General features: G+C 37.5%; 1 protein-coding gene across 1 annotated transcript in view; it reads right to left on the bottom strand.

The window, feature by feature from the left end:
* The window catches only part of LOC127661496 (uncharacterized), a 156467-nt gene extending 140816 nt beyond the window's left edge, over nucleotides 1-15651 (bottom strand). The window contains exons 1-2 of the mRNA XM_052152229.1: nucleotides 15590-15651; nucleotides 15160-15216 (exon numbers count right to left, since the gene is read on the bottom strand). Coding sequence (XP_052008189.1) covers nucleotides 15160-15216; nucleotides 15590-15631 — 99 coding nt within the window. The 5' untranslated portion in view covers nucleotides 15632-15651. The remainder of the gene's footprint in view (nucleotides 1-15159; nucleotides 15217-15589) is intronic.
* Between the last annotated feature and the right edge of the window lie 468 nt (nucleotides 15652-16119).

Raw genomic sequence — 16119 nt, 5'->3', positions numbered from 1 at the left:
TAGGTCACTGTCTCATTTCCGTCCAGACGATAACAACGATCATTTACCTTTTGGTACATGGTCGGAATTAAATTTAGACCCTCAGTTGAATTTAGACATGGGTATTGTACCCATGATGGACGGTTATCGATCTCCTCGCAATCCCAATGAGTTGAAAACGCATGGAATCTCCCTGTCCAAATTGAAATTTGAATCCACATCAAAAATGATAAAGCGATCAGAATTAAAAATACCAACGAGAGCGGAAGTACCAATCGGATGAAAGCTCGTTTCACTTTCAGTCGTCTCTCACTACGCACTTCTTCTTGAAGAATTAGCAGCTTCAGTATGTCGTTGGATTCAGCCATCTGTAATGATAAAACATTTGTTCTAGAATTCTAGAATTTTAACATACACGACAGACATTTAATGATCCCGAGGTAGCAAGTTGTTACACTTTTCAAGTGGTTTCACCTGTGACCAATGTCTCCATACGGTACCCAAAACCCCCTGTCCAGTAGAACAGAGGTGTTAGTGGTCAATACCACCTGATAAGGCCCATCAAATTTCGGACCTAAGGGAAACTATCTCCCGCTGTAACATTACATTGTCACCTATTTCAGGCAAAGCAGGCATGTCTTTTTGCTCAACATTATCTCGATCTGCTTGTCGTGTGCTAACACTAACCCGTGTGTCTCGCAGACTGTCATCCAAAGCTTTCAGATAATTTTGTAAAGTGTCTTTCAAAGGCCGGATGGTCCCTCATGTTGCAAGGGGGCATTCCCAGGGCAGCCGCATGTAGCGACCTGTCATTACCTCAAAAGGGCTGAGCTGTGTAGTCTTGTTAGGGCTGGCTCTCATGCTTAACAAAATTGCTGGGACAGCCGCATGCCACCCTTTCCCCACTCCAACAATCTCTTTCTCAATGAAGTTTTAAGCGTACGATTAGTGCGTTCAATAGATCCGCTAGATTGGGGCCTAAATGGAATGTGAAAGTGTTGCCTCACCCCCATCAATTTCATGACATTTTTCATCACCTTCCCAGTAAAATGTGTACCCTGATCTGAATCAATTTGTAAGGGCAAACCCCATCTTGGGAAAACTTCATTCAACATAATCTTGGCGGTTGCATCTGCGGTGCAGTTTCTCAGTGGAAATGCCTCAACCCATCTGGAAAACAGATCAACAATCATTAGAATGTATGTAAAACATCCACTAGGGGCAGTGGACCTATGAAATCAATTTGGAGGTGGGTCCATGGCCCTTGAGTTCGAGGGGCATGTCCTAAGGGAATTTTCAGCTTAGAAGAAGAATTAACCTTAAGGCATACTAGACATCTCTTACAAAAATCATGGCAAGAAGCCCTCAGTCGGGGCCACCACCAGGTTTTGGAAATCATTGCATGTAGTTTTTCAGGACCTACATGTGCCAAACCATGATACAAAGACATTAGTTCAGTTCTAGCAGAAACAGGACAAACAAAACACTCATTAAATTTCCACGAGTTCCCACCCATGTCCATAGATGGAACGGCCTGCTGGCATCGGCATGACGTAATGCTGGGGAGGAAGCAAGAGTTTCTTTGATACTCACAAACGCCTCCTCCATCTCCTCAGTCCAGTCGATCAGCTCCGATCCAGGTTTTCCTCCTTTCAGCGCCTCTGTGAGTGGTTTAGAAAGTTCAGTGTATTCAGAAACATACTGGCGGCAGTAATTCAAAAGACCCATTACTTGGACCAGTAACCGTGTTTGGTTTTGGAAGTTCAATGATAGCTTTAACTCGTTCAGGAGTGATGCGTCTGCCGTGCACACCCACAATTTGCCCCAAATAAATCACTTCAGGCAGTGCTAGCTGTGCTTTCTTCAAGTTCACTTTGAATCCCCCTTTTTGGAGGGCATTCAAAACAGTCTGTACAGCAGTCAAATGTTTGAACTTGGTTGGACTAACAATTAAAATGTCATCCACATATTGTAGGACAACAGATCCAACATATTCAATTTGTTTTCTTACCGGATCGATGAAGGATGCTAGTACCTGATGAAACAGTGTGGGTGAGTTGCAGAAACCTTGTGGCAAACGACTCCATGTCCATTGGCGACCCCTGCTGGTGAAAGCAAATCTGCCTTGGTCCTCCTTGGCTAGGGGACAAGTCCAAAACCATTAGAAATGTCTAAAGCAGTAAAAAACAATGTTCAGATCCTATCTCGTGTAGGATAGTTGCGGGGTTGGCCACCAGAGGGTGCATTTTCTCAGACACTGAATTCAGAGAAGTGTAATCAATGGTCAACGCCAGCTCCCATCCGGCTTTTTGACAGGCCACATGGGAGAGTTAGTGGGAGAGGAACAGGGAATCACAATCCCCGTTTGCATAGTTCATCTACAACAGTGTCAGCTCCCTCATTTTTCAAAGGATATTGTCTTCTGGCTTCATGCAAAGGACCTGGGATGCTCAGCGGCTGAATCTGTGCTAAACCACAATCATATTTATCTTTTGCCCATACATCAGGAAATTTGGAAATTATAAACTTCCACTCAGGGCGAGTTTCAGTTAGAATAGCAGGTTCAGCCACTGCACATCTCTGCTCATGGTGGGGGCCACTCTGAGATAAGCTGAATTGTTTCATTGCAGCCAAGCACTAGCTTATCTTGAGAAAGCAAAACATCAGCTTCGAGTTCTTTCAGAATGTCAACACCGATTAGAGTCCCTACAGTATTTTTCCCTACCCAAAATTCAGTCCAATAGACTTTTTCAGAGTTAGAAATGGTTAGAGGGATAGGAACAGATTTATGATATACATTTGTGGTTTACCACTACGACAATGTCTAGCAATGTGGCCCTCTCTGTTACAATTTCTGCATCTGGCAACAGGCTTGGTACAATCTCTACAGGTATGACCTCTCTCGTCACAATTATAGCAGGTTATGTTATTGCGGGACTCATTTCCACTTCAACTGATACAGCAGATACTTTACCCACATTAACATCATCATCACGTGTTTGCAAACGGCCCCAGCTTACAGAGCACCAACGAAGCAAATCCTCCCAATATCTGATGTCAATGGTACTGTTCAACAACATGCCTCATTTTTCACAGCATTTTCTGCCTTCTCACAAACCGCCTCAAAACCCTTACTCAAAATACACAGATCACAGCCGACTTCCTGCCCAATAATTTTAGCCACTCTATCACGCTGGGCAATCAAACTAGACCATCCGTCCATCATATTTGGAATTGCATTTTCATGGCTTAAAGGTATACCACCCAGTTTACAAATCCATGAATAGGCAAACACGGATAGATATTTGGCCCTATCAGCGTCTTTTTTGTTCTGCAGCCAGTCAATCTGCTGCATGACGTTCCAATCAGACTCAGACCCCTGACTGACCATTTTCTTAATGAGCTGTGCACATTTCTTTGATTTGAGCTCGTCAGAGCAGAGCTGTTTACAGCGTGTGCCCTTTCGTTTTGGTCAGAACTACTCAGAAAATTCCCTCTATCAGTCCTTTTTCTTGGTCACAGTTGAAAATCACTACCGAAAAGATTTTAGTAGCAAATATTTTACACGGATAAATTAACTATAGCAGCAACAATACTGGATTTCTACACAATACACCACAAAGTATTCTTCACAAACATCCTGGTCACATATACTGATCCATACCAATTCGGGTCATAATTTATTTATTTACTTGGGACTGCTCCTGATGCATCCCTGGTAAAACAATCCCTATTGTATTTTATTTTATTTTATACCTAATATCTGAATCCCTAACTGCCTGATTCACTAAGCTCAGGGTACCCCTATCTGAGGTGGAAGAGATTGAGCAGGTTTACGGTGCCACTGGACCTCCCGTCCAGGGACGCACTCTGCCGGGGTGGTGCTACACCAATGCCCACCTGGGCCCCCCACAGAGCACGCTTCACTTGCGCTGTTTGCTGTTTTAACCCTTAACAGCTCTCTCAGCGACTTCTTATACTTTCAATAGTATAATTAAATTACTCTTCACTCGCCTCGTCGGAGTGAAGCTCTCCCGCTCCCCTTCAAAATCTCTTCCAGTCAGACAGCCCTAACAATTAATAAAAGCTTCCTACATTGTTTGCTGATTTGCCAGAGATGTCACCACGGAGTGATTGCCCTCCGAATCCTCCACCAAACTGTTAGGGGTATAACAGTTTTCACCCGGACCAGATATGGAGAAAGAAAACCAGGAGTCGAGAAGTACAATTAAAAGAGTCAAAAATTTACTGAAGTATAGTCTGCAGTGAAATTGGTAGAGCCAGCGCAAAGTCTCACGAGGAGATCGAAAGCCAACTTGTACCTTACACAAAATCTTACATATATTATACCATTTGCAAGGACGTACATTCCATTATTTTACTCCTGATTGGCTAAAAGACCATACAGTCACAACATATAGACAGCTATGCGGCCTATCAACATTAATCAGCGCACTTGTCGTCCGAGCCCGAGATTTACATCTGAAGTGACCTCGCAGATGGTCACGGGGCGTCTTCGAGTCGGCCTGGTGTGCATCCCTGGGTTTGAAAACTGGGTAGAAGGTCAAACGCACACACAAAACACTGACGAACGACAGTTCTTCTCTGGGCACAAGAGAGCCAGAGCACACATTATCAGGCCATTTGAACCAAAACAGAGAGATAAAATATTCACTCCTCGGGCAGAGGAGAGGGTTGAAATAACATACATTTCTTCCCTAAAGAAATAATAAGAGAAAATCACACTTCTACTATTCAGGTATTATTACATAGGACTTTAAACCATATAATTAGTCATGGAAAGGTAACAATCAAACACAGAATACATCTGGAACACATGTTTAACGCATTCCCCCTGACCCCCTCCCCTGAGAGGCTGGAGAGCGTCACAAATAAGCTTATCCCCCAAAAGACCTTCAGCCAATGTGCAGGACAGAGAGACTCTGGAATGTTCCTAAAAGAGACTAATTAACATTCAACACACATATGATTCAAAGTATTTTTCAATTATGCATAAGAAAATAGAATTGATTATGTGATCATGCATATAGTTAATTCGTCACTTTATTAAAGAAGTTAAGCAACAGAATACAGATAGATATTGATATAAAAGGATATATATATATATATATGTATATGTATTGATATATCTGAAGAGCCAAGGGATTTTGACCCTTACTCTTCAGATACATTATATTACATTACATTTATTGATTTAGAAGGTGCTTTTATGCAAAGCGGCTTATAATAGAGGAATAACACAACATAAGTGATTCATCTTAAGGAGACAAAAATACAAAAAGTGCTGTGTTCCAAATTTTCAATTGTATCAGAAAAATACTATCCATGACAGATTAGAGTTGAACAAGAGCAATATATGTAGATATTTTTGATATACAGTGGGTACGGAAAGTATTCAGACCCCCTTAAATTTTTCACTCTTTGTTATATTGCAGCCATTTGCTAAAATCATTTAAGTTCTTTTTTTTGCTCATTATTGTACACACAGCACCCCATATTGACAGAAAAACACAGAATTGTTAACATTTTTGCACATATATTTTTATTAAAATCAGCATAAGATACATTCAGCAGTATTTTTGGTCTTATTTTCCGGTATTTCTTAAAACAAAGAAAAATTAGTTGAGAAGCAGAATTACATGAGAAAATTAGTCTTGTTTTTAGAGAAATCCAAAAAAAGGTAAGAAATTGTTATTATTTAAAAAAAAAATTTTTTTTTTACCCCATTGGCAAGTAGTTTTGTCTTGTTATAAGCATAAACGTTACAACATTTTGTTAGATTTCTCTAAAAAAATAAAGATGAAATATCTCACGTCATTTTGCTTCTCAAGTAAAATTATTTTTTTTTTTTAATAATGTTTTTCCTGGAAAACAAGACAAAAAATACTGATTTTTATTTTATTTATATTTTATTTTTACGAAGAAATACTACCATGATGTATACTGTACAACTAAAGTTTACAAATGTACTTTACATTTTATTTTGTATTACAGTAATGAGAGGGAAAAAATGAGGAAATATGCTAATTTGTGTTGAAGGGAAATGCTAATTAAAATGCTATGCTTAATTGTTTTTAGCTTTTTTTGATAGTTTTTTATTATTATTATTATTATTATTATTATTATTATTATTATTATTATTATTATTTAGCTGGAATATGACCCAGACAAGTTTTCATGAGATTCACCCAGGTGACTTGTATGGACACAAATCAACACAAGGTATCCCTTAAAAATCGATTAAAATCCCCCAAACCGCTGACTGAAGCCGGCTGTTATTTACTCCAGTATTAGAATGTTTTCAAAGTTTGAACCGGCTGTTGCTTTTACAGCATTTGCTTTTATATGGATGATTTAATATGATATCTATCAACAAATCATATTTTTTGTTCATCATTTGTGATTGTGTCTGGCAGGATATCAGTATTGTCTCGAAAGTGTCAGACAGCTTTTATTTTAAAGCTGTTTGTTTTGATTTGTAACTCTTGGAATTAAAGCAGTCACCAGTAGTCACACTTTCATCACACACGCACACACACGCACACACATACTGTCATATATTTCCTATCCACACATGTGATGCAGGTTTTGAGGTCAAGCAAATGAAAAAGGAAACCAGAACTAAAGTCAGGCATGTTAATACTTGATTTATTCTCTATAATGCATGAGTTTCAGCTTTAAAATCTTACACACTATTTTAGTGTGCTTTTGGCCATTCACAGAGTTTCAGGCTTTAATTACAGAATATGATGTCATTTTACTGTAGTGTGCTGGGATTTTAAAATGCCATGCCTTACTGTAGAGATAGCATGCGCGTGAATGTGTGTACGTGTGTGTGTGAGTGGGTGTGTACATGCATTCAACTGCAAATATCATTTTCTTAATCAGTACTTTTGTCTTGTTTACCAGTAAAAATATCTTAACATCCAAAATTGCATTAGATATTATTGTTTTTTAAGAAGTTATCTTGAATTAAGTGTATTTTACTTACTGCATTGGAAAGGTTTTAAGCATAAATCAAAACCAAAAAACAACCATAAAATGTAAGGATGTTTAGATATTTTTACTGGAAAACAGGATGAAAATACTGATTAAGAAAAGTATTATTTACAGTGAAGCTCAGCATCTAAATGATCATTACTACCCAGAATCATTCAGGAGTTTAATTATGGTCATGAGACCATTGGGTGTATGATGTGACTTGTTTAGTTTTTATGAAGCATTAATAAAAATGATGGAAGATTTACGAATGCAACCTGATAAAGATGAATATTACTTCAAATGAATTGAATGTTAAAGTGTTTTATATTATTTTATTTACTTTGTCATATTTGACATAAAGCCTTACCTCTGAATGAACAACATCAGTTTGTTCTTCTCTAGTGTGTTCTGTTTATTTGCTTTATTTTTCTTGTGTACTATAAACCCATAAAATGATATAGAATAATATAGAATCATAATATAGAAGCAGGTTTGTTTAAATTGACTTAAATGTAAACTTCAAGAACATAAGTTTAGTTATTATAAAATTCAAAATGCTTCTTAACACATTCATTGGCACTCTTCTGGTCTTCAAAAACCTTCTTCAGTCTTGTTGCACTGATCCCTGGTCACCATTCAGAAGACTGAAATAATTCAGTAAATTCTGATTGGTTTGACAGCGATTACGTTCGCATTGTGTTCAGAGCATCCAGTTCTGAAGGTAATCGTATCGGTCATTTTCAGCTCAGACTCATGCTTGTATAAAAGCATATACAGACATTGGTATTGCTGTAGTAATGCAAAGTTGAAAATCTCATCTGTTTGGTTCTTAGTTTGACTTGTTCAGAGAGATTTGGCAGATGAGGGTCTCAGGAGGGAATGTTTCTTCTGAAGCACCAGAGCGTTTGTAGTTCCTGTAGCTGTAATTAATTCTTTCATGTGTTCATCAATGCAATTTCATGGAGTGATAGTCTAATGTCAAAACCTGTTCAAGTCAAATAAATGAATTCAGTCACAATCTGGGTGTTGTGTCTTTTCTTTTTAATATACAGAAGTTAAAATCATACAATTATGATGTTACAGTTGCAAAGTCCAACTAGGCATGCTACAGCTACATCCAAGAAAGTAAATAATATCTGGATTTATATTTTTTACAAATTTCTTTTATCAGATTACATGGCAATTTTGGAATGTGCGTCAAAGTAGAAAGTGTGTACAGTACCACCTTATTTTTAATGTAATTAGGGTGAAGCCAATATCAACCTTGAATATGGACCTCTTCCAATATTATCCACATGCAGCAATTTAACGATACAAAAATGCTAAATCATGCTGCAATACTGCATGCTGGCAAAGCATTTAAAGCATTTTGCCATTGTTTGATAAAACACTTGCTCAGGCAGACGACTGCTGGACCGTGGGAACTATTGAGAGATCACATGCTAAGGAGAGTCCTCAGCTCCGTCTATCACAGATAAAACAACTTTACACAACCAGGAGTGGGCTTTAGCCACTACGGTGGTGGCGTAGTGGGCTAAAGCACATAACTGTTAACCAGAAGGTAACTGGTTCAATCCCCACATCCACCACCATTGTGTCCTTGAGCAAGACACTTAACTCCAGGTTGCTCTGGGGGGATTGTCCCTGTAATAAGTGCACTGTAAGTTGCTTTGGATAAAAGCATCTGCCAAATGCATAAATGTAAATGTAGGAGAGAGAGAAGGAGCAAGAGAGCCAAAAGCAGCTTGACTAAGTGTGCACTTTTATTGATTCAACTTTCATCACCAAAACTGCATCTTGTTTTATCATTACAAAATAATAGACATGCAGATCTCACATTCAGCATTTCTTATGAAATATTGCCTTATAAATAAATAAAAGCATATGGGAGGTTATGCAGGTACATATGAATAGCTATAATACAGGTTTACATGGAGACATGACTACTGCATCATCTGCTGTTTTTGATTGTTCTGTGTTGTCTTTTTTTTCAATCGGTTTTACCAGGGACAAACTGCTGAACATTCAGCAGCACATCCAGACAATCTTTTCCCGGTTTGACTATTCGGACGTTTTATTGGACATATTAGTTGGAGGAGCAGCGGTGTTGTTCAAGCGTGCTAAGAGATACAAGCAAGGGAAGCGAGCCGGCGTGCAACAGTGTTGCTTTTGAACAGAACTGCTGAGTATTCATCTAGCGAATTCCGGCTCTCTTCCTAACAAATCAGAGGAACTACTTCTCACCCATACAAACAATGACTTTTCAAACTCTGCTGCCTTGTGCCTCACAGAAACATGGCTGGGTGAAGCCATTCCACACAGCGCATTACATCTGCCATGGCTTCCAGCCGTACAGAGCGGGTTGAATCGTGGAGCTATCGGGGAAACCGAGGAGCAGTGGAACATGCTTTTACATCAATGAAAGTTGGTGTACAGATGTAACAATGTTAAAGAAGATGTGCTGTCCTAATTTGGAAGTGCTATTTATTAACTTTAAGCCTTCTACTCACCACGGGACATTCCTCCACAAGTGTGTGAGAGCAGCGCTGCAACAGCTGGATGATCAGATCACAGACACGGAACAGCAATACCCGGACTCACTTATTATTATTCTCAGCGATTTTAACAGAGCCAATCTCATCCGTGAACTGCCAAAATACAGACAGCCCCGTTAATGCACCCACCAGAGACAGAAATATACTGGATCACTGCTAAATAACATTAAAGGATGCATATCGCTCTGTCCCTAGAGCAGCTTTGGGACACTCTGATCACTGTCTGGTTCAGAGGCGTTTCCAGCATTGAAGGACATCAGGGGCTTAGCCCAAACCATTTTATTTTCACACTAGCAACCACTTCCCTGTAGTCCAAAGCTGGTGAGAGGGTATTCTTTGAGTTTTGCTCTTGCTGGGCCTGTTTCTACAGTTCCTAAATCTTCCACTCTAGTACTATCCTCGATTAACTCATCCTCTCTCCTCCCTGAATGATCTGTGATGCAAAAGAACAGATACAGCACATAACTTATTGCAAATCAGCTTCAAACAACTAATTCATCAAGTGCTACATATGTCAAATTGTAGACCAATACCATTGAAGAAAATGTATTGGGATGAGCAGATCAGTGGGATTGCCCTAAGATCTATCATGATTCTTGAATTTTCATGTACATTACCATAAAGTCATTACAAAAGAGTTATATTATAGTGAGTAAAGTGAAGTAAAAAAATTTTTTAATATAAATAATTTATATTTTTTGACATAAATAGTCAAAATTATGTATAAGATCCTAAGTTAAAGCAATACATGAATGACTTTAGTCTAAGTTCATTGACACACCATGGCATCGAACGGTATATAATTCTCCATGTTCATCTGTCAAAATCCTTTCATTACCCAGCTAACACAAATACGTAACTGTTACGTAACTGCAACGTAATCTGGTGACCAAACTTTCGTCGTGGCAACGTAATTAGTTACGTCGTGGCAACCGGAAAAGTGAAATTCCCAGATACGTTGTTACAACGTAACTTTGTGACGTTACCAGTTAGTAAGCACGACGTTGTGACAACGTAACTTTGCGACGTTACCAGTTAGTAAGCACGACGTTGTGACAACAACACGTTGCGACGTTACCAGTTAGTAAGCACGACGTTGTGACAACGTCACGTTGCGACGTTACCAGCTAGTAAGCACGACGTTGTGACAACGTCCTGTGCTGGTACTAAATATGTCATTTTCAAGGCGGACACTTGGTGTCCTCATTTGCCCACACCTCATTTAAAGACTATTTAAATCTGCTGAATGATGAATGCATACTCAAAATTAGATAAATTCAGCTAATTTATTTCGAAAACAACAGTACACAATAACATTTTAATTAATTATAACACAATTATAATTAGTTTGAACAAAGAAGGGGAATGTAGAGGAATGCAGAACAAGCGAACTACTCCAGTTCTGCAGGGCCTACTGGCAGTCGATCCTAAAGAAACAGCACAACAACAAAACAACAGGTTAGTCATTTTCATTGTAACCTTTAAATAAGAGTTGTATTAGGCTAAAAAAGGCAAAATAAGGGATATATGATACTTAAACTGTGTCACATTATTTTTTGCAAAAAATGCAATTTATAAACTGGCCTTTTGCTCCAAATGGCGAAATTATGTCTGGGCACTGGGAAAAAAGTTGGCTTTTTTAAAAAAAAAAATTCTCACTGCAAACTCTTGTTCCTTATAGGGAATATGATAACGTCTACATGAAATTCACGCACCGTGAATTTGTCGAGTTTGTCTGATAGTAGCTACATAACTCTGCCTTAACCCCGCAGCAAAAGTAAAACAAATCCGAAATGACTCCAAAGGAGTTGTTATTATCCGCCTTTAAGATAACGAGTGGTGGTGGTGGCGTAGTGGCTAAAGCACAGGGCTGTTAATCAGAAGATCACAGGCTCTAACCCCACAGCCATCACCATTGTGTCCTTGAGTAAGACACTTAACTCCAGGTTGCTCTGGGGGGGATTGTCCCTGTAATAATTGCACTGTAAGTCGCTTTGGATAAAAGCATCTGCCAAATGCATAAATGTAAATGTAATGTCTGTTGTAACGACTCTGCAGAGGACATTTTTTCCCATTAAACGTTTTTTTTCTTCCCTCTTCGCAGGAAATGTTCAGTTTCTTGCTACTGCTAATTATTCAGGAATAATATACCATTTTAAAATCTTCTCAAAGACAAAGGTAAGTCTGATTTTTATCTAACCTTATCCCATGTGGTGATTTATGTTTGTTGATTAAATGTTGCATATTGTGAGGAAACTCATAGGCTTAAGGTCACATAAATTACAGAGATTTTGCAAATTAAATCGAGGAGATAATATTAGGTTTATTGATATTTAAACTTGCACATGAGCTTAGTTATGGGAGCTGTCCAGGGTGATGAAAGCAGTTTGTAACTTTTTCCTAACACAATTGCTGTGAAAATGTTGACTAACGTGGAAATTGTGTTTTGGGCTTAACTTATCTTAAAATAAGTTCTATTTAAAACAGACTTTAACGTGGGCATTTGTGGAGAAAAAAGTTTACAGACCGGTAATGTAATATACACATTTTATTGTTGTTATTTTTTATTTGTTTTTATAGTCCTGATAAATAATATCGATTGGAAAAAGCAAAAATGAAATGCTTTTCATTTAAGTCAGTCCTTTTCATAACATCTTGTGAGAAAAAGATGCAACTCCTGTGACATAAGATCTTGTGGCAATCAGGGTTTAATATGAAAGGTAAAGCAAAATTTTCTCGAGATGTTATGTCGATAAAAAATGAATAAGACTCGCGAGACTTACAGTTTCAAAAAGTGCGGTTAGCAGTGTGTGTATTGCATCACCCGACCCGTGCGATGGGTTTAACCAGGTTTAGGGGAGAATATAGGCTGAATAGGAACCAGATGATTGTGTTCATCAGTAGAGTGAGTTGATTATTTCTTTGATATGGAAATGCCAGTACTATGAAACTTGTGTAACTTTTGTCGTGCATGTTGATTTATTTGTGTTGTAAATTCAAGAAAACTTTCCGTTTTACATTTTCCCCCAACATTAGTTTTTTTTTTCTTCTTCTTTTTTTCGCATTTAATTATGTAGAATTTTGTGTATTTATTTATATATTTATTTGCGTGTTTAAATATGTATTGTTTTTGCAGGTTTTGCCCTCCATTGTTTCAATCAAATCGAACCATTGTCTGATTAATATGAAATATTTTGACTTTGTTCCCCCTATTTTCCTATATTCAACATCAATACCTGAACATGTTTTTTCAGTTGGGCTGGCACATGTTTCAGTGTCTCTGCAATGTAGCACTCTACGTCCTTCTCTCCCAGATCAGACTTGCATTTCATAACAGCATCTGGAACAAAACAGAAATCACGAATATTATGTAAGTAGCCTACCATTTATTTATGATGTGTTATCATTTTAAGTTTGGTAAAGGTATTTCACTTACAAAAGTTATTATCAGACTTAATGATTACAAATTTTTGATTCGTTCAAAAAAGCTGATTCATTCAGTAAAGACACCTTTTATATTGAAAGGACTCAAACTTGTGATCACGGAGAAAGAAGACGCAACTGACATGACTATAGGCAAAACCCCTTAATGGTGGACAAGAAATAGCAGCGGACAGGAAAAAACAGATTTTTTTATTATGGACCAGGACTGACCTGAAGGAAAATGCTCTATACAGTAAATGCAGCTACACTCGCTTTCTCGATCTTTATCACTATTTTTTCCTACAGAAGGTAAGGCTTTTGATTTTACTTCATGAAAGTTGCATAGATACATATTTTTCGGCTTTAATATTTGTATTGTGTGGCAACCGTTTTATAAAAGCAATAAGGCACTTGAGGCAAGTGCTGTATCGTGAATAAGTTATGGCTGAAAGGGTTACTCCGCTTCGCGTCGCCAAACAACACCCTTCAGCCGTGACTTATTCACGATACAGCACAGCCTCTCGTACTTATTGCTTACTTATATATATATATAGATATATACCCCTACAGCAGTTCCGTCAACTGTCCCGAGGGTCGGGCCATCGGGCAGTACTTATTGTGAAGCCCTGATTATTATTTACTTGACTCCATGTCCTTAAAACAATTGTTTTTTTCTGGAACACTAAAGATATATGATGCTCATATTTTTAACACAAAAACGTGCACAGTGATTTTATACTTTTAAATGGCTTAACATTCTGCAAAGCATCCCTTGTTATATGCAAGAAAGAAATACAGTTTTGAATGACATAAAAAGAAATGTTCATTCTTTACAATGTTATTTATTTTTTTCAGACTCACGTTTGATGACTTTACACAGAGTTGTGTCAATCAGAGGCAATTTCTCCCTTTTCCCCTTCAAACTGAAGTGGCTCCACACGATGTTTGTCGCTACTGCCCGCATCACTCTCCTCACACAATCCCCTGGATTTGCCCCACCAATAAGGCTGAGATGGTGAATCTGTGAAACATCATGGTTTGGCATGCAGGTTAGTACAGTCAACAAACTCATAGTCATTTTTCATTTCTCATTGTCACAATTTAGTTGTTGAATATGTAAAAGTAGAAACTTACATAATTGTATATATTAATAAAGAAATTGTGCGTATTTGCTACAGAAATACTATAGAATTGTATCACCGATTTATAGATTTTATTTATTAGGAATGAGGAATTCATTAAATAATTTATTAAATAAATATGACTAATAAAAAGAATTGAAATAATAGTAATGCTACTTTCCATTGCTTTTAAATGAGTGCTAAAAAAACAATAATGACATAACCATGAATGTGTTTTGTAATTGTTAAATCATATTTAAATAAATATATAATACACAGTTTTTAAAAAAATATCAAGGTAATTTTATGTGCCCCGGAAAATAACCAAAATACTCACCACTCTCTTTCTGAAATCCAAGTCTTTAAGACGGTGGTCAAGGGCCTCAAGCTCCTCTTTGTTCTGAGCAATATTGAGCTCCAGGATGTCTTCCGCTCTCTGATGACCCTGGCGCTTCCTCAGTAGGATGAGTATTTCTCTCTGGGTGGCTGCCAGGCTGTCTACTTTTCGTAGCAGAACCTCCAGTGTTTCTGCAATTAGAGAGCACCAGTTACACACTTGGTGAACCAAAAAGGAGCATAATATAGTGTAATATATTAACTACAAAACAAATATCATAAACCTGTCTAAGTGGAGGAAAAATTTACTTTACACCGTAATTCACTTAAAATGCTATATAAAGGAAGAACTCAGTATCAATATGTACTCTTTCTTTTTATAATTTACATTCGATGCATTTGTTTCTTAGGCCTATAAAATGTACCTTTAAGCTCACTCTTCGTTGGGTCATTGGGTCGTTGGGTCTTCGTGTGGTCAGCCCTTGCAGATGTTTGTCTCTCCTCTAAAAAAGTTATGTAATGTTATACAACAAGCACTCACTTTGAATTATTCTGTGTGGGAAAAGGTATCTTGTACGGACAATTTGATTCCTCATGATATGACCTATTTACCAATGTTATTTTGTTGCATACGCAATGTTATTATCATTGCCTCATCTAACTTCTAACATCAGTTACTTTCAATTCAATCTAAAATCAATTCAAATAAAGTTTACAGATGTTGAATACAAATTAAATTTTACCTTCAGTAATATATTCTGCCACAGACACAGAATGAAATATGGGTGATTCATCAAGATCTGCAAGCATGATAAAAACACAGTTGTCAACTTGAACCTTGAAAAACATCATATTGAGACGAGTCCAGTTGCAATCTGAGTATCTGAGTTGTCATTCTTTTCTGTACAACAAGTACAACATTTATATATCTGACAAATTATTCTTAAATAATTTAAAATAATACATTTATCGTGAAAATTATTAAAAGGAAGTTTCTGTATAGATAATGGCAGGAGTAATTTATCCAATAATAATTTCCATTGCCCGATTTGCATGGTTCTTTTGTCAATTTGGCTATAAACCAGCACAGACAGTGTACAAAAAAATGTCAGTGGGCGCAATTAATTCTTAGTGAATTCACCCCATAGAGTTAAATAATTTATTCAATTCTACCTTTAGATAAAGCATGTGATGTACTGGGATCTGAATGGTCATTCTGGGAAGACTCTTTGACTTTTTCTATTTTGAGAATACAAACATACTAAGGAAGGTCAGTAATCTGCCAAAACATTTTGCTTATCACATCTCAAAGAATATGCACATTAAAGTTCTAAGTAAGTACATTGTTCGCATGCAAGCGAAGAATCAGCTAGTCCACAGACGCGAGTTATACCTTTTACTGTCTGGAGTTTACTCTATCAAAGCGTGGCAGCCTTTATGGTGGAAGCATTCGCCTTTGATGTGCAAAAGGTTGAGAAGTAAGTAGTATGATATGGAATAATATGTGGAAATGTATGTTTTTTTCATAGTGTGATCGTTTGTGGGATTGTGAGCATTTTCCCTGAGCTGTCTAACGCGTTTTGCACGCGGCCCTGTTAAAGGAGCTTTATAATTTTTTTAAATGCAGTGATGAAATCTATCTTATAGAATTTAAAGTAAATCAAACATGTAAGAGAAGTGCAAGGTGCATCCAAATGTTAATT

The sequence above is a fragment of the Xyrauchen texanus genome, chromosome 21 (genome assembly GCF_025860055.1).
Source record: "Xyrauchen texanus isolate HMW12.3.18 chromosome 21, RBS_HiC_50CHRs, whole genome shotgun sequence".
Lineage (NCBI taxonomy): Eukaryota > Metazoa > Chordata > Actinopteri > Cypriniformes > Catostomidae > Xyrauchen > Xyrauchen texanus.
The sequence above is the reverse complement of the archived record's forward strand: the minus strand, read 5'-3'. Positions and strand labels throughout refer to the sequence as shown.